At 50.2% G+C, this 21319-nt stretch overlaps 1 protein-coding gene across 9 annotated transcripts in view; it reads left to right on the top strand.

Moving 5' to 3' along the window:
- NLRC5 (NLR family CARD domain containing 5) overlaps positions 1 to 21319 on the top strand; it is a 95326-nt gene that overhangs the window by 64332 nt on the left and 9675 nt on the right. For 4 of the 9 annotated variants that reach the window (XM_054533940.2, XM_054533943.1, XM_024233666.3 and 1 more), the window contains exons 25-38: positions 1973 to 2062; positions 2254 to 2316; positions 2655 to 2741; positions 5252 to 5335; positions 6138 to 6227; positions 6633 to 6698; positions 8628 to 8711; positions 8798 to 8881; positions 12380 to 12466; positions 13731 to 13811; positions 14582 to 14665; positions 14931 to 15023; positions 17033 to 17116; positions 17734 to 17817. In XM_054533940.2, coding sequence (XP_054389915.1) covers positions 1973 to 2062; positions 2254 to 2316; positions 2655 to 2741; positions 5252 to 5335; positions 6138 to 6227; positions 6633 to 6698; positions 8628 to 8711; positions 8798 to 8881; positions 12380 to 12466; positions 13731 to 13811; positions 14582 to 14665; positions 14931 to 15023; positions 17033 to 17116; positions 17734 to 17817 — 1161 coding nt within the window. Of the gene's footprint in view, positions 1 to 1972; positions 2063 to 2253; positions 2317 to 2654; positions 2742 to 5251; positions 5336 to 6137; positions 6228 to 6632; positions 6699 to 8627; positions 8712 to 8797; positions 8882 to 9039; positions 9185 to 9527; positions 10248 to 12379; positions 12467 to 13730; positions 13812 to 14581; positions 14666 to 14930; positions 15024 to 17032; positions 17117 to 17733; positions 17818 to 21319 lie in introns of those variants that run through there. The other 5 variants (XM_054533941.2, XM_054533942.2, XM_054533947.2 and 2 more) reach the window with 5 other exon arrangements.

Below are 21319 nucleotides of genomic sequence, written 5' to 3' on the forward strand. Positions count from 1 at the left end.
CCACCCTGCCCAGAGATAATGAGTCAGAAAGGACTCCTTTGGACATAAAAGGTGGCAGGTTAAAATTGAACAGGTTGGAAACCTCAGACCAGAGAGGAACTTCTCTTTGCCTAAATCACACAGCTTCACCCCTGACTCCTCATCTGCCTTTGGAGTGGGGTAGCCAGCCTGACCCCTTGCCAGGGTTTAAACTTTGTAGTACTCAACCTGTAGTGCTTGTACCCCCACTGTGGGCCAGGCATTGTGTGACGACATAGTAGAAAAAGTTGACCATGTCCTTATCTTCTTGGAGCTCATCTTACAATAGTGGGAGCTGAAAAATAAGTAAAGTAAAATCAAATAAGATAAACTTAGCCAGTGATAAGAGAATTTTCTCGGCATGTGGTGAAGAGTGGCTGGAGAGGTGATTTAGATGATGGCAGAAGCCGTCAGGGAACATCTCTGAGGACGGATGCTGAGCTGGGACCTAAAGGAAGAGAGAGAGCTCGCCTTGTGAAGAGCAGAGAACTGCATTCCAGGCAGAGGGAACAGCACGTGTGAGGCCCTGAGGCATGATTAAGCTTGGTGGGCTCCAGGAACAGCGCGGAACCGATGCAGCCAGAGCACAGTGACTGGCAGGGTCAGTCCTAGGAGAGGAGGAAGAGAGAGATGGGCTCGGGTTGGGTTGCATGGGGCCTGGCGCCCATGGGGAGATTTTTGTGCCTGGGAACATGAGAGGGAGAGGAATAATTTGGGTTTTCTTTCTTTCTTTTTTGTAGGGGAGGGTGGGGACAGGGTCTCGCTCTGTCACCCAGGCTGGAGTGCAATGGCACAATCTCGGCTCACTGCAACCTCCGCCTCCCAGGTTCAGGCAATTCTTGTGCCTCAGCCTCCCAAGTAGCTGGGATTACAAGCGTGCACCATCATGCCTGGCTAATTTTTGTATTTTTAGTAGAGACAGAGCTTAACCATGTTGACCAGGCTGGTCTCAAACTCCCGACCTCAAGTGATCCACCCGCCTCGGCTTCCCAAAGTGCTGAGATTACAGGCAGGAGAGCCACTGCACCCGGTCCTCATTTGGGTTTTCAAAAGCTCAGTCTGAGTGCCGGGCAGAGAATGGATTGGGAGATATGAGTGGAAACGAGAGTAGGAAGAGATGTGTGTAGCAGGGTGAAGGGTGCTGGGGGCTGATCACTGCTGGGGTGGGATAGAAGCTGGTAGACTCAGGGTGGATCTTGAGAGTGGAATTTACAGACAAGCTGATAGGGGGATTACTGGATGAGGCAAATGGAGGTGCTGAGGCTGCCTCTGAGGGCAAAGTGGACCCATTCACTTTCTCTAAGGCAGTGGTTTGCAACTGGGGGTGATTTTCACCCTTGGGAGTCATTTGGAAATGTCTGGAGATATTTTTGGTGGTCATGACTGCGGGTGAGGGGTGCTGCTACTGGCATCGAATGAATAGAGATCTGGGATGCTGCTAAACATCCTATAGGGTACAGGACAACCCACAACAAAGAATTATTGGACCTCACATCTCAATGGTGCTAAAGTTTAAAAACTGTGTCCGAAGGGCCTGAAGCTTCCCACTCTCTGTGAGCAAGGACTCGCCTGTGAAATCTGTGCTTGCAGGTAAAAACAATAGCAATAATAACAGCAAGCACAGGTCCCATGCCCGGCAGTGCACCTGCATGATGTAATTAAATCCTCATATACCTCGAGAGTCATACATGATGAGTCTTGATTTCCAGATAAGGAAACTGAAGCTCAGAGAGGTGAAGTCACTTGTCCAAGGTCACACAGCCAGTAAGCAGAACTGGGACTCAAATCAAATCTGTCTGACCCTCAGCCCTATTTGTGCCTCTTGATCCCCTGCCTGCTTCCCTATTGCCTTGCTGAGCTCCTAGCCCTCCCCACCCTCCCTTTCCTTACCCTCCAGCCTAGCCAGGTTCCTTGTCCACTTATCTTGCCGGGATCTACCCCCTTTCCTTTTCAGGCTGAGCCAGACGGGACTGTCCCTGAAAAGCCCCTTCCTGCTGGCCAACACCTTAAGCCTGTGTCCACGGGTTAAAAAGGTGGATCTCAGGTGGGCATTCCCCTGGGACAGCCAGGACTAGTCCTGAAGGGTTGCGCCTGGAGTCTGGTGGGTATGAGGGGGTAGGATGAAGACAACAGGACCCAACTAGAGGCTGGGCTTCCAGAGGAGGGGTGCTGGCCCCGTGGGGGCATCCTGAGGCTGTGGCCACAGCTGTCTGACCCAGGTGCTGTCTGCTCCAGGTCCCTACACCATGCAACCTTGCACTTCAGATCCAACGAGGAGGAGGAAGGCGTGTGCTGTGGGTAAGCCCCCTTGAACCATGCCTAGGCAGCTAGTTGATGTTGGGGACCAGTGGATCTGCCTCCTGGGTGGCCAGAGCAGTATGCAGACTGCCTACCATGAAACATTCCCCTGGAACAACCCTGCAGAGGGACTTGTTTCACCCAGCATGAAGAAACACAGGCCCAGGTGGGATCTACTGTGGGGGTGGGAGCAGTGGATTCTGGACACTTCCAGAGGGTCCAAGCTTGAGTGGAGACCCACCTGGAGCTCAGAGGCTGTGTCCTGGACTAGCCAGGGTAGAGGTGGTCTCAGTGGCCAAACGCCCCATCCCCTGCTTGTCCCCTTTACCCCCGTCCAGCAGGTTCACGGGCTGCAGCCTCAGCCAGGAGCATGTGGAGTCACTGTGCTGGTTGCTGAGCAAGTGTAAAGACCTCAGCCAGGTGGAGTAAGTTGAGGGAGGAGGAGGAAGGAAAGGAGCATGGATGCATGTCTGAGGGGCACTGGAGGGGGTATGAGGGTCCATGTGTGCACATACACTCATGTGTGCCTGCCTACACCCCTCAGGACCAGCTGTCAGGGATGCCTGGGACTTTGGGTCACATACCCAAAGCTTCCCTGAATCAATTTTCTCTCTCCCGCCCTCACTCTCGCCATGGTGGAGCTAGTTCCATGGTGTGCCCTCTGACTTGGGCAGCCCTCAGCCTCAAGTATGTGCAAGCTCTGCTGGCAGATGGGGGCTAAAACGTAGGATTCATTGTTGGCCCAGCAGGTGGTTAAAAGTACCAGATGACTCTGCCTGAGGAGGGATGCAGGGCCAGCCAGGTTGGGGTCTTTCAGTCTCTTGTATTGTTGAGATGTGGTATCCGCGTGGCCTGTCTTGGGTACTCAAATAGTCAGCCCCTGCGTGGGTGGAATAATAATAGCTAACACCTATTGAGCACTTTCTCCACTGTTCTAAGTGCTTGACATGTTCTTTTTATCTTTCCCGTATACCTGGATACTAGTATTGTTCTCATGTTACAGATGAGGGAACTGAGACACAGAGAGTGTAAGAACTTGCCCAAGGTCACACAGCTAGTAAAATGCAGAGTCCCTGCTCACACGCATTAGGAATCCAGCCTAGGACCAGTGGGAAATAGAGACAGCAGTCTGCCAAAAATGCCACACAATTTTCATTTCTGTTGTGATGTGGCAGAGAAGAAAAATGTGACTGATGAAATCATGGATTTCTTTTTTTTTAAGACCCTGGGGTCTTCCTCTGTTGCCCAGGCTGGAGTGCAGTGGTGCAATCATAGGTCACTGCAGCCTCCAACTCCTGGGCTCAAGCAATCCTCCCACCTCAGCCTCTGGAGTAGCTGGGACTACAGGCACACACCAACATGCCTGGCTAATAGTTTAGTTTTGTAAGAGATGAAGTCTCACCATGTTCCCCAGGCTGGTCTCAAACTTTTGAGCTCAGGTGATCCTCAGCCTCCCAAGTTGCTGAGATTACAGACATGCGTCGCTGTGCTTGGAATGTATTTTAAAGAGATATGAATAAGAAATATGTCTTTGAGTTTTTTGTTTTTCATTATAGAGGGAAATTTTTCTTTTCTTTCTTTCTTTTTTTTTTAGATGGAGTCTTTCTCTGCCGCCTAGGCTGGAGTGCACTGGTGTGATTTTGGCTCACTGCAACTTCCGCCTCCCAGGTTCAAGCGATTCTCCTGCCTCAGCCTCCCAAGTAGCTGGGATTACAGGCATGAGCCACCATGCCCGGCTAATTTTTGTATTTTTAGTAGAGACGGGGTTTCACCATGTTGGCCAGGCTGGTCTTGAACTCCTGACCTCAGGCAATCCGCCTGCCTCACCCTCCCAAAGTGCTGGGATTACAGCCTTGAGCCACCGCACCCAGCCAATTTTTCTTATTTTAAAGACTATTTTATTAAGTGGCTTCATAAGACAAACCAATTTTTAAATGATGTTTCTCAGGAAAAGACGATATTAACAAACATCAAAAAGTCACAGACCTAGGAGAAAAATCAGATATTCCGGGGCACACTGGTTATATTATTTCTGAAACTGTAGTTAAAAGTAGCTGGGTATGGTGGCTCACCCTGTAATCCCAGCACTTTGGGAGGCCGAAGCGGGTGGATCACCTGAGGTCAGGAGTTTGAGACCAGCCTGATCAACATGGTGAAAACCCGTCTCTACTAAAAATACAAAAATAATTAGCCGGGCATGGTGGCACATGCCTGTAATCCCAGCTACTTGGGAGGCTGAGGCAGGAGAATCTCTTGAACCTTGGAGATGGAGGTTGCAGTGAGCCAAGATCCTGCCATTGCACTCCAGCCTGGGCAACAGAGCAAGACTCCATCTCAAAATAAATCAATAAATAAAACCACAGAATGCTGTAATGAAGGGAATAAGAAACTTCAGGTGAGGTTTCCAATATTGATATTACATTCCCAGACTAAAAGAAGAAATCTATGGGTTTAATGCATCCTCCAAACATTTTTTTTTTCCTGAATTTCCTCTCATTCAAAAACTATGGATCCCAAATGATGCCGGCCAAGGGCGTGGTGAAGGCAAATTGGTTTTTCTTTAACCCCTGAAAGCCTGCTGGAGGCACATGCGCTGTGAGTGGTCACCCGATATGGAAGAGGACCATGAGGATGGGTTTACTGTGGTGCTGGGGAGGGGATAGTAGCAGAGAACATAGAAGTTGCTGGTTATTCTAGTGGTAATGGAAGGGATGGTGATGGTGGTACTGGGCTTGGTGGTGTAGAATTGTGGTGATAATGAAAGTGGTGGTGGTGATGGTGGTGATACTGGTGATGGTGGTGATGGTGGTGGCACTGGTGACCCTGACATGGGGTCCAGTAGCAGTGACAGTGGATGCAGGCTCCTGGTGACTGAGGAGCATCTCAGGCTGAGGAGGCACCTCTGATCACCGCCACTGCTCCTTACCCCCTACAGCCTCTCAGCAAACCTGCTGGGTGACAGCGGGCTCAGATGCCTTCTGGAATGTCTGCCGCAGGTGCCCATCTCCGGTTCGCTTGAGTAAGTGGAAAGCAGCATAAAGGACAGATAGCAAGGAGGAAGGCTCCCCTAGGCCAAAAGCATGAGGGGACTCCTTCTGAGGGCATCCCCCAGAGCACCAGAGGACAAGGACTGCGGAGGGCAAGGGGCGATTCTTCCCTTGCCTTCACTCCCCTGTCCCTCACACCCACCATGGGCAGAGCCTCCACCAAACACCCAAGAGAGGCTGTGATTCATGGCAGGGTGACGCACCCCTACAGCCAAACTGACCTGGGGACAGGGAAGCAACATTCCATTCCCAACCAGCTGATGTGGGATTGTAGCTGCCTGACTCCTGGTCCATCCTGTCCCTGAAATTCTTCTGACCCAATCTGTGGGACATAAATTTGGAGATGTCCCTGCGGCAGGCAAGGGGCCTTAGGAAGACATCCACATGCTTGCCCCATCTCCCTAGTGACCTGCGGGAGTGACAGCCAGCTCCAGGACACCACTTGTTGCTAGACAACTGAGCTTTGTGCTTGGGAGTCCTTGACTCATGCGGGGCTAGAGCTGCCAGCCTGGCCTTGCCAGTGCCCAGACCCCAGACCACAGGGGCAGCGGGCAGGGTGAGTGCAGCGCTCAAGGACTCAGGGTCTGGTGCCAGTTCTGCCTGTGTGGGGATGGTATCCTTCTGGGCCTCAGTGTGTCCATCTGGAGAATAGATGCTTAGACATGGAGGCTTCTCTTCCTGTAAATGACAGCTGGAAGGGAGATGGAGGAGGCTGGGCAGGGCTCCAAGGAGGTCCTGCCCTCACCCCCATTCTCATCCCCATTTCCCTTCTAGTCTGAGTCACAACAGCGTTTCTCAGGAAAGTGCCCTGTACCTGGTGGAGACCCTGCCCTCCTGCCCACGTGTCCGGGAGGCCTCAGTGAAGTAAGGGGATGTTGGTCCCCGAAAAGCCCCTTTCTGCTGGCCAACAGGTGCCCCTGGCTGATGATGGGAGAAGCAAGGCACCCACACTTTGTGGCTTTCCATCTGGGTGTCTTGGGGCAACTTCTGCCCTTCTCTGAATCTCAGGGTTTCCTGGGCATGGGATCATAATTTCTATCCCCTGATGCCCAGGTGCCATGGGGACCATGGAGGCCATGGGGTGGGAAGGCCAGGTATTGCCATGCTCACAGAATGAGTTTGGGGGTCTCCTCTGGTTCTGAGGCCTCCATCCTCCCTTGTCCTTGTGGGTGCAGCCCTGCTTCCCTCTCTGTGCCCCGTGGGTGCCCTAGGTGCCTAGGAGGCTGGCACATCTGGGCACGGCACTTCCCCAGGCCCTTCTCTCTGCAGCCTGGGCTCTGAGCAGAGCTTCTGGATTCACTTCTCCAGAGAGGACCAGGCTGGGAAGACACTCAGGTAATCCCTGCAGGGTGATGGGACAGGGGACGGAGAGGGGAGAGGAGGCTGACCCTGTGGCAGCCTCCATGGCCCCCTCTTCCCTGGGCCCTCTCCTCCTTTAGAGAGCAGCTTCAAGCTCACTGCCTGGGTCTGTTCCCCCAGATCTGCCCCCGATGGCCTGGTACCTCCAGTCTCAGCCAGGGCCTTGGCATTGAACTTGTGCCTCTTAGCCCAACATTCTAAGCCCAACTCAGCCCAACATTCTCTTCCTTGCCATGTCCTGACTACAGGCCTTGAGGCTTCTGAGTGTCATGGTTAAAGATTTTGAAGCCAACTGAAAATAAATCCCTTATCTGCCACTTACCAGCTATGTGGCCCTGGACAAGTAAAATGGGGATATTAGCACAACTTACCCCTTAGGGTTATTGTGAGGATGAAATGAGTTAATAAGTATAAAGTGCCAGGAAAAGGTCTGGCTCATGGGAGTGCTGTCAGCTGTTATTGTAACTGTTATTATTATTATTATTATTATTATCATTATCATTACCCCTGGTAGCCCTGACTCACTGCCACTGCCTTGGGCCAGTTCCTTTACATGTCTTACTTCAGCTGTGAACAGGGCATCCAAACTGATCCCTGCATCTTATCAGGCCTCCTCCCCTCCATTCACTCCACAGCCCCCAGAGGGATCTTCACAACACACATCTGACAGTGCCCCTCTGCTACTCTGTGCCCCTCAGTGGCTCCCCATTAACCCCAGGGTGAAGTTCAAAGTCGCTAGCATCTTCTCCCTCACAGTCTGATCCAACTGTCACCTTCTACCACGTTCTTTCCCATCTCCCCCACACCACACACACACCCTACACACCAACCCCGTATACCACGTATACACCAAGCACACCCCACACACACCACACAGCACACAGCACACACAACACACACACACCACACAGCACACACAACACACAAACACACCACATACCATACACATACCACATACACACACACACACCACACACACCACACAATACACACACACCCCACAAAAACAAACCCCTCACATACATAACTGGCACATTACAAATACGGCACACACACCACATAATACCTACAAATACCACATACACAACACACACACACACACACACACACACACACTGTTCAGCCACAACCTTCACTATTTGCTCCTAGATCAAGCCCTGCCTGAAGCTTCTCTGCCTCTGCTCACACTGCACTCAGCCCAACATTCTCTTCCTTGCCTTTTCTGAGATAAAATTCTCCCAATCCTTTAACACCCAGCTCAAACATCAGCCCCTCCTGGAAGCATCCCAGCAACCCTGCCTCATCAGAGTGAACCGCTCCGAGGTTCACTGGGCCCTTTCACTTGGCTGGGCCCGTCTGCTGGCCACCCAGGGCTGAGGTGCCTGGACAGCAGAGCCTCACGGAGAATCCCAGGCACACCTCCCTCCCCAGGGAGCTCAGCCAGCGCTGGTCCTGGAGAGTAAGGCAGTGGTTAAGAGCTTGGGGTCTGCAGTCAGACTGACCTGGATGGAAACCAGATTCTGCCCTTCTTTCTCATCTGCTGTGTGTCCTTGGCTTAGTCAGTTTCCCCACCTCTAATTGGTGCTGTGAGAATTAAAGGAGACCCTGCGGGTAAGGCAGGAAGTCCCGTGCACCCAGAGGCTGGCACACTGCCTGACCTAGAGTCAGGCTCCCCAAGTAACTTACTCCTAATACTTTCTTACAGGGGGTGCGGGAGGTTCCTCCCCAAAGAGACAGGAAGCTCCCAGAGCAGGAGCTGCATATTTGGCCTCTCAGGCCCTGCTCCAGGACTTTGCCCTCAGGGATGGGATGCTCCCCCAGTAGGCCCTCAGGGAGGCTGAGATGAAGCTGGGCAGCAGGGCCCACAGGCCTCACCCAGGCTCTGCCCTGGCTTTCTGCCCTCAGGCTGAGTGAGTGCAGCTTCCGGCCAGAGCACGTGTCCAGGCTGGCCACCGGCTTGAGCCAGTCCCTGCAGCTGACGGAGCTCACGTGAGTGACCCACCCAGCCCGTGAGGACAGCAGAGGGGTGGGGGCACCCTGCCAGAGCCACCTCAGTGACTGACCTTTGTCCCCAGGCTGACCCAGTGCTGCCTGGGCTGGAAGCAGCTGGCCATCCTCCTGAGCTTGGTGGGGCGACCCGCAGGGCTGTTCAGCCTCAGGTACCTCCTCCCCCGCTGCCTCCGGGAGGGGCCATGGCGTGAATGGGAACAGGTGTGGGCACTGGAGTAAGAGGCCCCCAGGATCATGGCCCCAGCCATTTCCTGTACCCACAACCCTGCCCTCTGGACCCTGAGCAAACCCTGTCCATCTGTCCCAGAGACTCCACAAGGCACACAGAGAAACTGTCTTTCCCCAGGCTAGAGGCCTGTGCTTTGGGATTTAAGAAAAGAAAGAAAGAAAGAAAGAAAGTTCTAGAGGATACTGAACTGAGGACAAAAATAAACTGAAACGAAGTTGTTGTCTGTCTGTTCACCATGATCATTTTAAAACACTCAGAAAAAGAAGATACCAAAGTAGAAAGAATAATTTTTTAAAACTCCTATTCCCAGAACCTAGGTTTGACAGTTGTTCATAATTTTTTTATATTTGCTTCATATTTTTATTTTTATTTCAGCTGAAGCGGTTTCAAGTAAGTTATAGACCTCATAATCCATCACTCCTAAATATTTCACCGTGAAGCTCCAAAAAATCAGGACATTTTCTCTGTAATCACAGTTCCATCAGGACACCTAAGAAACTCAGTTAGCGATTCCTTAGTGTCAGGTACTCCCTAGTCTAATCTAAAATGTCCCCATTGTCCCCCAGATGAGACAGCTGGCTTTTGGGATCCAGGATCTAGTCACATCTGGTCTGCATTTGCACGGGATGGTGATGGTCTTCTGACTCTTCTAACCTGCGGCATCACTGCCCCCACCCCCTCACCACAGCTTTCTGTTTCGTGTCAGTGTCTGTTGACAAAATCAGCAAGTGTGTGTACTGCAAACTGTCCCGCTACTGACTCTGGTGGCTTTCTTATGATGTCATGGCATGTGTTCCTGACTTTCCTGGAAACTGGAAGTTAGATCAAACGGCTCCACGACATTCAGTTTCAAGTTTGTGCCCAAAAAACTTGTGTCACCGACAGAGCTGTGCACTTCTCATTGCAGCCTGTGACAAGGCACCTAAGGACTGACTGTTCCCCAAAATAACCTGTAAAAAATTGTTATAAAATACACATAACAAAATTTGCCATCTTAACCATTTCTAAGTGTGCCATTCAGGAGTGTTAAGTACATCTACTTTTTTGTACGGCCAATCTCCGGAACTCTTTTCCTCTTGCAAAACTGAATCTCTGTCCCCATTGAACAACACCCCATTTCCCCCCTACCCCAGCCCCTGGCAACCACCATTCTGCTTTCTGTCTCTATGAATTGGACTGCTCTAAATAGTTTATATGAGTGGAGTCATTTGTATTTGTCTGTATTTGTCTTTTTATGACTGGCTCATTTCGTTTGGCATAATGTCCTCTGGTTCATTCATGTTGCAGCGTGTGTCACTGTGTCAGACTTTCCTTCCTTTTTTGTTTTTGTTTTTGTTTTTGTTTTTGAGACGGAGTCTTGCTCTTGTCACCTGGGCTGGAGTGCAGTGGCGCGATCTCAGCTCACTGCACCCTCCACCTCTTGGGTTCAAGCGATTCTCCTGACTCAGCCTCTGGAGTAGCTGGGATTACAGGCGCCCACCACCACACCCAGCTAAATTTTTTTTGTATTTTTGTAGAGACAGGGTTTCGCCATGTTGGCGAGGCTGGTCTTGAACTCCTGACCTCAGATGATCTGCCCGTTTCAGCTTTCCAAAGTGCTGGGATTACAGGCATGAGCCACCGCACCCAGCCCTTTCCTTTTTAAGGCTGCATAATATTCCACTGTGTGGATGGACCATATTTTGTGTATCCACTTATCCATCAATTGACACTTGGGTTGCCCATTCGAGTGTCCAACTGACAGTCCCTGATTTCTTTTTTTAAATATTATTTCATTTCAAAAACAATAAAAAAAAACAACGAGGTCTCACTGTTTTGCCCAGGATGATCTCGATCTCCTGAGCTCAAGTGATCCTCCCACCTCGGCCTCCCAAAGTGCTAGGCGTGAGCCACCATGTCCAGCCAGAAAGTCCCAGCTTTCAATTATTTTGGTTATATATCCAGAATTGCTAGAGCACCCAAAATAACTTTTTTTTTTGAGACAGAGTCTCGTTCTGTCGCCCAGGTTGGAGTGCAATGGCGCGATCTCGGCTCACTGCAAGCTCTGCCTCCTGGGTTCATGCCATTCTCCTGCCTCAGCCTCCCGAGTAGCTGGGACTACAGGCGCCCACCACTATGCGTGACTAATGTTTTGTATTTTTAGTAGAGACGGGGTTTCACTGTGTTAGCCAGGATGGTCTCGATCTCCTGACCTCGTGATCCCCCTGCCTCAGCCTCCTAGAGTGCTGGGATTACAGGCGTGAGCCACCGCACCCAGCCAAAATAACATTTTTAAATAAAACTTTTCTTAGTCTAAAAATAATATTGGCCGGGGGAAGTGGCACACGCCTGTAATCTCAGCACTTTGGGAAGCTGAGGGGGACAGATTGTTTGAGCTCAGGCATTCAAGACCAGCCTGGACAACATGGCAAAACCCCATGTCTACAAAAAATAAAAATAAAAAAATAATATTTACTCATTGTTGAAATGTGCAGAAAATCCAGAAATACATAAAGAAAATAGTGCTTTAAAAATTCAACATAACTTTAAAGCAGTAATATTTGAATTAATTCTCTTTTTTTCCTACCTTCAAATTAATGCACATGCATTGTAGAAAGTTTAGAAAATATAAAAAATTAAAGAAGACATAAAATAAAAATCACTTGTGAGAATTCTATCAACTAAACAACCACCATAAACATTTAATATATTTTCCTATGCTTTCCACACATCTCTATCTCCCTCTTTCTTTCCATACTTTTTTCTCCAGATACTTTCCTTTTTTAAAAATGCAAAATTGGGACCATGTTTCATATACAGTTTGGTTTCCTTACCTTTGTGATGTAACATTATGTGAATCTTTTCTTAAATCTAAAAATATCAGTGGCCCGGTGCAGTGGCTCACGCCTGTAATCCCAGCACTTTGGGAGGCCGAGACAGGTGGATCACTTGAGGTCAGAAGTTCAAGACCAGCCTGACCAACATGGTGAAACCCCATCTTTACTAAAAATACAAAAATTAGCCGGGCGTGGTGGCGCATTCCTGTAATCCCAGCTACTTGGGAGGCTGAGGCAGGAGAATCGCTTGAACCAAGGAGGCAGAGGTTGCAGTGATCTGAGATCATGCCATCGCACTCCAGCCTGGGCAACGAGAGCAAAACTCTGTCTCAAAAATAAAATAAAATAAAATATAAAAATATCATTTAAAAATAATATTTTCTGTTTGGATTGTCACAATAATAGTTGTTGGAATAAGGGTGACATTAATTTCCTTTTTTAGATTGACACCTACTTGTATAATCTCATAGTTTTAAAATGAGCAAAAAAAACTCAAAAAGCCTCTAGGCTCCCCCTTGACACTCCTCCCCCTGCCCCGTCATGTGTGCTGATTGTCTGCTGCTTACCCTGGGGGGCCTTATCTGTGTCCCCTTCTGTGACAGGGTGCAGGAGCCGTGGGCGGACAGAGCTGGGGTTCTCTCCCTGTTAGAAGTCTGCGCCCAGGCCTCAGGCAGTGTCACTGAAATCAGGTGAGTCCAGAGAACAGGCCCCCTTGGAATTCTTCATCTTTCATGAGCATTGGGACTTTTCCTTGACCTTCCCTCATCCTGTGGGGTAATAGCTGTGGCACCAGCCAGTTCTCCATGTCCCCAGGGTAGCAGGAGCTCCTGGGGCATATGTGAGGGGCTACACATTTGTTGGGACTAGTGTAGTAGTCAAGCCACAGTGTCAGAGGAAGACATTCCCAGAGTCAAAACAAAGGGCTGTTGGATCCAGACAGACGTGGCTGGGAGTCCACGCTGGTTGCTTGGAAGTGGCCCCCAGATGCAGTAACACACATTATGGTTCTTCAACCGGAAATAACACAATGACACACAGAGTAGCTTATGGCAAAGGTTTTAGCATCCCACTCACCTATGTTCAGATCCCAACTCAGTCACTTACTGGTTGGAACCCGTTACTGTGTCTCTCCGGCCTCAACCTCCTGCTCTTAAAAGAGTCGAATTACAGCCCTTTGTGGGGCTAGGAGGATTCCAAGAACTGGAGCCTGTAAAGATGTCTGCTGTGCTGTCACCAGCCACACAGCCTGCCCTGCTTCTTCCTTCTCTCTTCCAGGAGTGAGCAAGGGGATGCTCTGGGGACTTTATCATCTCCCATAGCCCTCTCCCCATAAGCACCCCATGAACATAACATTCAAGTGAAGGCAGCGAGCTTAGAGTGCAAATGCAGACTCCAGACACATCCCCTACCCCACCCTTCCACCACACTGTGGTCCTTGTGCCCCTCCCTCAGAAAATTCTGGAACTGCCCTTGGATCCCTCTAATGGCTTTCTGTCATGGTCTGAAAAGGCTTATCAACTTATTAACTTTAAATTGTTGAAAAGGGCCAGGCGCAGTGTCACGCCTGTAACCCCAGCACTTTGGGAGGCTGAGGCAGGAGGATCACTGAAGCCCAGAGTTCAAGGCTGCAGTGAGCTATGATTGTGCCCACCACTGCACTCCAGCCTGGGCTACAGAGCAAGACCCTGTTTCTTTAAAAAAAAAAAAAAAAAAGAAGAAGAAGAAGAAGAAGAAGAAGAAGAAAGAAAAATTGTTGAAAAGGCACAACTTGGGGTATTGTGTGTGACTCGTGGTAGCACCTACTTTCTGATCCTAAGCTGGTCCCTGGCAGGGGAGAAGGGAACCCAGGCAAAGTGTCTGAGAGTTCAGAGTTGGAGCTGGGCAGCCCGGGTGCCAGCTGGGCCCTCCGGGGAAGGCTGCCCGGCCTCACGTTGGCTATTGCTTGCTCCTCAGCATCTCCGAGACCCAGCAGCAGCTCTGTGTCCAGCTGGAATTTCCTCGCCAGGAAGAGAATCCAGAAGCTGTGGCACTCAGGTGGGACCCAGCACCAGGGACCCCAAGGCAGGGGCTGGTGTTGGCGAGGGGGCAGGGCTGCTTCTGACCAATATTCACCACCCTGCCCAGAGACCTTAGAGGTTCGAAGTCTTTACACAGCCTACAAAGGTCTGACCAACCCACTTCTGAGGTGCTTCAGCCCTACCCCAGGCCCCAGTCTCAGCTCCAGTCACCCCCACGAACTTTCAGTTCCCTGATCACCATCTTGCTTAGACCTTAGGGCGTTTGCACAGGCTGTGCCCTCTGCCCAGAATGTTCTCTTCGCGCCTACCTGCTTCACCTGCCTAACTCCTCCTCATCCCTCAGGTCTCAGCTTAAATGCCACCACCTCAGGGAGGCCCCTGGACCCCAGGACTTGGTCAAACACTTCCATTATCCACTCTTATAGATCCCTGGATTCACAGCACCTCTAATCCATATGGCACAGTTTTGGAAATTAAAATGTCACCCTTTTGAGTGGATGCAGCCCTGCATGTGTACATTCTGGGAAATAGAGCATGGTAGGATCTCAGCCTCACCTCACCTCCTTGGCTGTGTGTCCTTGTGCGGTGAACAAACTGCACAACCATACCAGCTGCCCCATCGGGACTCCTGCTTCCTAGCATTTCTTATAAGTGAATAGCAAACTGTAGGACTTCATTTGATCAGCATTTATTTACCCCTACACCATAAGCTCCTTGCAGGCAGAAACTGAATCCCCCATACTGGGCTAGATGTTCCAAAACTGTCATCTCCCTGTCTGTGTCCAGGTTGGCTCACTGTGACCTTGGGACCCACCACAGCCTTCTTGTCGGGCAGCTGATGGAGACGTGTGCTAGGCTGCAGCAGCTCAGGTCAGCGCCCGGAAACTCTGTGTGGGGCCCTGAGTTCTCTGGTTGACCCTGGTGCCTACTCCAGGCCACGTGTGACCCTGGCATTCTCACTTCCTTGTGTAGAAGAAAATCACACTTGGCCAGTGGAGGGGAGGGAGAGCCCCAGGGTGGCTCAGGGGAGCTCTTGGGTGGCCCCTTCTCCTCTCTTGGCACCCCCTTCTGGATGTGATGACCTCCGAGGTGTGTCCAGCCTGAAATCCTCTGGAATATCCTTGGACCTTTTCAGCTTGTCTCAGGTTAACCTCTGTGAGGACGATGATGCCAGTTCCCTGCTGCTGCAGAGCCTCCTGCTGTCCCTCTCTGAGCTAAAGACATTTCGGTATGTAGACAAGACATTCACTCAGTTCCCTTTGCAGCTCTGCCCTGCCCTGACACCTCCCGTTATTCCCAGCCCTGGGCTCAGAGGACTCGGTGTCTCACCCTGTGGACAGAAACCACAGGTGGCCCTGGAGATGATTTTTAGGGGTACCCAGTCGTAAATATGACCTTAGGAACATTGAGCCACATGGCAAGAAAGTTGTTCCCTTTTTAACACTCTTTCATTGTTTTTCTTTTAAAATAACTGCGAACTAACACAAAGTTTCAAGAAAACTGAGAACTGCTGTGTGCCATTTACCCAAATTCACCCTTAGAGCCGGGCGTGGTGGCTCATGTCTATAATCCTAGCACTTTGGGAGGCCGAGGCAGGTGGATTGCCTGAGCCCAGAAATTCGAGACCACCCTGGACAACATGGTGAAACCCTGTCTCTACTAAAATACAAAAAATTAGCTGGGCGTGGTGGTGCATGCCTGCAATCCCAGCTAATTGGGAGGCTGAGGCACAAGAATTGCTTGAACCCGGGAGGCTGAGGTTACAGTGAGCCAAGATTGTGCCACTGCACTCTAGCCTAGGTGACAGAGCGAGGCTCTGTTTCCAAAATAAATAAATAAATAAAAGAACAAATTCACCCTTTGCCAATATTTTTCCACATTTGCTCATTTCTTCCCTCCCTCCTTCTTCCCCACCTCCTTTCTTCCACTCTCTCCTTCTCTCCTTTTCTGAACCATTTAGAAGTAAGTTGTAATCATGTCCCTTTACCCATTAACATTTCAGCGAATTTGCTAAAAATAAGGACTTTCTCTTCCATAATCCAGTAAAATTATAAAATCCAGGAAATGTGACATTGATACACTACTATTATCTCAACTACAGTTTATACTCCAATCTCACCAGTTCTCCCAATAATGTTTCTTATTGCATTTTTTTCCCAGTTGTGGATCCAATCCAGGATCACACGTCTCATTTAGTGTCATCTCTTTAGTGTCTTCTTCAATCTGGAACACGTCCTTGGCCCTTCTTTGTCTTTCATAGCATTGTCTCTGACATTTACAGGCCAGTTATTTTATAGAATGTCCTTCCACTTGGGTTTGTCTGATGTTTCCTTATGTTTAGAGTTAGAGTCTGCCCTTTGGGCAGGAATATCACACAGGTGATGCTGTGTTCTCGTGCCTTCCATCGGGGCACATGATGTGTCGGAGTCCTCGGGCTGGTGATGTTAACTGTGATCACCTATGACAGTGGTGTCTGCCAGGTCTCTCCACTTGCAAAGTTACTAACTTTCCCTTTGTAATCAACATAGATTATGTGGGGAGTTACTTTAAGATTATGTAAATATCCTGGTCTTCCTCAAACTCTCATTGGCAAATTTTAGCAGCCGTTAATAAATCTTACTTAAATCAATGAATCAGTATGACAGTTGCAAAATGTAGCTTTCCTAACTTTACATTTTATTTCCATCTAACTGATTACACCAAGAAGAAACTCTTGGGCTGGGCACAGTGGCTCAAGCTTGTAATCCCAGCACTCTGGGAGGCCGAGGAGGAAAAATCACTTGAGCCCAGGAGTTCGACACCAGCCCGAGCAACATAGCGAGACCACCCCCATCTCTACAAAAAATAAATAAATAAAATAAATGTTTAAAAAGGAAGAAACTCTTTAGGACAGAGAGATCTTTGACACTTCTTCAGTATTTGCTTTAAAGATGCAGAGTTTGTGATAAACAACAGTAACTAGCTAAACTACAGTGATACCTAATTCTGGCTTAAGTTGTGAAGTTGCTTCCTTAATGATTGTGGTTTAGGAAATACTGAACTAGTCCATGCTTCTGCTTCCAAGCTCTATGGTGGCTTAATGAGTTCATGGTGGAAGAGATTTACGAAGGGAAGGAGGTCTCCTCACATTGCCCCCCACATCCCCACCCCACATCCTTGCCCTCTGCCACCAGCATTCAGAGCTCCCAAGACCCAGGGCGGCTCCTGCCTGACCTGTTGCCCTTTGACCCCCACCAGGCTGACCTCCAGCTGTGTGAGCACCGAGGGCCTCGCCCACCTGGCATCTGGTCTGGGCCACTGCCACCACTTGGAGGAGCTGGAGTGAGTTGCAGAGTGGAGGGATCGGGGACAAGTGGCCCAGCTGAGGGTGAGGGGTGGAGAAGAGAGCAGGGCATTTGGGAGGGCAGGCAATGAGACTTCAACCAATGACCCTTCCCCTGATGAAGTGCAGCAGTTCTGGGTGTGGCCTGGGGAAGGAAGATCACCACAGTTTTGGTCTGAATTTCGCCACTGACTCACAGAGGGGCTGTGGGCATGGCTGTTCCACCCTGGGCTTTGATTGCCTCATCTACGAAAATGGGGCTCATGAGCCTTGCTCTGCTGGGCTGGCTGTGGGAGTCAGGCTACGGAGAGGGCTGAAGAACAAAAGGGGGTGTGTGTGTGTGTGTATGTCCCTAGTCCCCCAGCTTTCTCTCTGCAACCTTCATCCAGGGCATAGTTTCTCAGCTGGGCCAGCTGTGACTATCATGCCTACCCAGAGCCTGAGCCCTGGGGCCAGGGATACCCATGTGGAACCTGGACAGCGAGGGTGGCCCAGGGCATGCAGATGCAGAGTTGGCCTCCCAGGGGACAGAGCAGGAGAGGGGAGCTGACAGGACAGCTCAGCTCCAGGGCTGGGCAAGCTGCACTAACCCTTGCCTCTGCCTGGTCTTCTGCAGCTTGTCTAACAATCAATTTGATGAGGAGGGCACCAAGGCGCTGATGAGGACCCTTGAGGGGAAATGGATGCTAAAGAGGCTGGAGTAAGTAGTGATGGTGGTTGTGGGTGAGTGAGTGGTGGGGGTGGTTAATGGATGGTAGAAGTGGGTGAGTGGTGGGGTTGGTTAATGGATGGTGGAAGTGGGTGAGTGGTGGGGTTGGTTAATGGGGAAGGGAGTGAGTGAGTGGTGGGAGTGGTTAATGGGGAATGGGGTGAGTGAGTGGTGGTGGTGGTTAATGGGGAAGGGTTGTGAGTGAGTGGTGGGGTTGGTTAATGGGGAAGGGGGTGAGTGAGTGGTGGGAGTGGTTAATGGGGAATGGGGTGAGTGAGTGGTGGTGGTGGTTAATGGGGAAGGGTTGTGAGTGAGTGGTGGGGTTGGTTAATGGGGAAGGGTTGTGAGTGAGTGGTGATGGTGGTTAATGGGGAAGGGGGTGAGTGAGTGGTGATGGTGGTTAATGGGGAAGTGTTGTGAGTGAGTGGTGATGGTGGTTAATGGGGAAGGGGGTGAGTGAGTGGTGATGGTGGTTAATGGGGAAGGGTTGTGAGTAAGTGGTGTTGGTGGTTAATGGGGAAGTGTTGTGAGTGAGTGGTGATGGTGATTAATGGGGAAGGGGGTGAGTGAGTGGTGTTGGTGGTTAATGGGGAAGAGGGTGAGTGAGTGGTGGTGGTGGTTAATGGGAAAGGGTTGTGAGTGAGTGGTGGGGTTGGTTAATGGGGAAGGGGGTGAGTGAGTGGTGGGAGTGGTTAATGGGGAATGGGGTGAGTGAGTGGTGGTGGTGGTTAATGGGGAAGGGTTGTGAGTGAGTGGTGGGGTTGGTTAATGGGGAAGGGTTGTGAGTGAGTGGTGATGGTGGTTAATGGGGAAGTGTTGTGAGTGAGTGGTGATGGTGGTTAATGGGGAAGGGGGTGAGTGAGTGGTGATGGTGGTTAATGGGGAAGGGTTGTGAGTGAGTGGTGATGGTGGTTAATGGGGAAGTGTTGTGAGTGAGTGGTGATGGTGATTAATGGGGAAGGGGGTGAGTGAGTGGTGTTGGTGGTTAATGGGGAAGAGGGTGAGTGAGTGGTGGTGGTGGTTAATGGGGAAGGGTTGTGAGTAAGTGGTGGGGTTGGTTAATGGGGAAGGGGGTGAGTGAGTGGTGGTGGTGGTTAATGGGGAAGGGGTGAGTGAGTGGTGGTGGTGGTTAACGGGGAAGGGGGTGAGTGAGTGGCGATGGTGGTTAATGGGAAGGGAGTGAGTGAGTGGTGATGGTGGTTAATGGGGAAGGGTTGTGAGTGAGTGGTGATGGTGGTTAATGGGGAAGGGGGTGAGTAAGTGGTGGGGGTGGTTAATAGGGAAGGGAGTGAGTGGTGATGGTGGTTAATTGGAAAGGGGGTGAGTAAGGGGTGGGGGTGGTTAATAGGGAAGGGTTGTGAGTGAGTGGTGATGGTGGTTAACGAGGAAGGGTTGTGAGTGAGTGGTGGGGTTGGTTAATGGGGAAGGGGTGAGTGAGGGGTGATAGTGGTTAATGGGGAAAGGAGTGAGTGAGGGGTGATGGTGCTTAGTACCGCATGGTCAGTGAGTAGCATGCCTAGGAACCTTTGCATGTTTTGTGAACACAAACTGCCGTGTTTCTGGATGGACCCAGGTGAGCTGAATGCCCTTACATGACCTTTTACTTTCTATTTTGGCTCTGAGTGCCAGCAAGAACCTTGGTCATAGGAAACAGAATACACAACTCAAAGCAATCCAAGACAGAAATGTATTGGCTTATGTCATGGAAAATTACGAGGCCACTGACTTCAGGCACAGCTGGATCCAGGGGTTCTGTATTTGTCAGGCTTCTCTCTCACATACTTCACTCTGGCCCTTACTCTTTCTCTGTCCACCTTGGCTTCCTTCTCAGGCAGGCCGTCCCTGCACCTGCAGGCTTACTTTCTCTCAGCTTAGTGGAAAGGGAGTACCATTCTCCCTGTGGTTACAACAAAAGGTCCTAGATTGAGTCTTACTGGGCTAGCTTGGGTCACCTGCCCCACTCTAAAGCAATCACTGTGGCTGTGAGCACAAAATATTCTCATCACTGGCCAGACCTGGGCGCATGCACACCCTATCTTCTGGACTTAGAGGGGTGGTATTTCAGGGTGTGAGTAACGGAAGAGGAAAGAAACTCTGGGCAGAAAAAAATCTACAGATGTCCACTACATTTGTCTACAGTTGTTTCCTTGGTAACTGGCAGCTTTTACTACTCTCCCCCATAATTTGAAGTCATCAAATTCTTAGAAATGCCAGAAACAGCCTCAGTCTAAAAGACAGGTCCCCGTCCTGCACAGATTCCTGTTTAGACAGTATCTGGACAGAAAATTTAACAGAATATCTTCTGCTTTTCATCTCTTAACTTTTTCTGATGACCAAAAATACACACTGGCTATAAAAAGTTCCATCATTCTAGAAATATGTAACAAATAACACGAAATGCCCTGGAGATGACATCCCCTGAGAAAACTTCTGTTGAACGGTTTGTAAATTTTTCTCCAGATTTTTTTTTTCTACATATGTTTTGAATTCAGCTTGAAAGTAGCCTTTTGACTTTTTGCCCCTTAACATTGAAATTCTTCCACTTGTCCCTCTTTGCTTCTCCTGGGGAGAGGATCAGGTAAAAGGAGAAGAGGGATTACAGAGACCTTTGACCACAGGGCCCTCCTGTCGTCTCACTGGTCTGTTTCTTTGCCCACTCTCCATGTACCTGCATCTCGGCTCAGCCTTCTGGAAGCTTTTATTCAGGGGATTGGAGGCCCAGTGAGGTCATTCATTGGCTCATTCATGCATTCGACGAATATGTACTGAGCTGGGCACCTGGGCCGGGGACAGGACAGATTCATCCATGCCCCTGGGGGCCTTTTTCTTCCTCCTGATTTCCCAGGCACCAAGTGCTGCTCCTTATCTCCTGCTGCCTTAGTTGCCCTATCTGTAAACTGGGCATAATGATATCATCCCTGTCCGAAGGAAGGGGATGGATCGTCAGTGCCCGGAGATCTCTTCCCATCTCAGATCTGTCATTTCCAAGTGTAAATCCCCACAGGCAGTTACCCTCAAATCCAGTCAGCTTCTTCCAGCTGTCTACCTGTGATGGAGTGGGTAGGAGCATGGACCCTAGTTAGGAGCCTCACTGCCTGGGTTCAGCTCTGGGTAGGGTAACTGACACTTCCAGTTTGCTTGGAGCTTTCCCCATTTTAGCACCCAAATTCCCACATCCAGGAAAACCCTTCTGTTCTGAGCCAACCAAGACAGTTGACCATCTTTTGCTTCTGCCTCTTATTTTATTATTTATTTATTTGAGACCCAGTCTCTCTCTGTTGCCCAGGCTGGAGTGCAGTGGCACAATCTTGGCTCACTACAACCTCCGCCTCCCAGGTTCAAGCAACCCTCCTGCCTCAGCCTCCCAAGTAGCTGGCATTACAGGCGCGCGCCACCAGGCCCAGCTAATTTTTCTATTTTTAGTGGAGACGGGGTTTCACTTTGTTGGCCAGGCTGGTCTCGAACTCCTGACCTCAGGTGATTCACCCGCCTT

The sequence above is a fragment of the Pongo abelii genome, chromosome 18 (assembly GCF_028885655.2).
Source record: "Pongo abelii isolate AG06213 chromosome 18, NHGRI_mPonAbe1-v2.0_pri, whole genome shotgun sequence".
Taxonomy (NCBI): Eukaryota; Metazoa; Chordata; class Mammalia; order Primates; family Hominidae; genus Pongo; species Pongo abelii.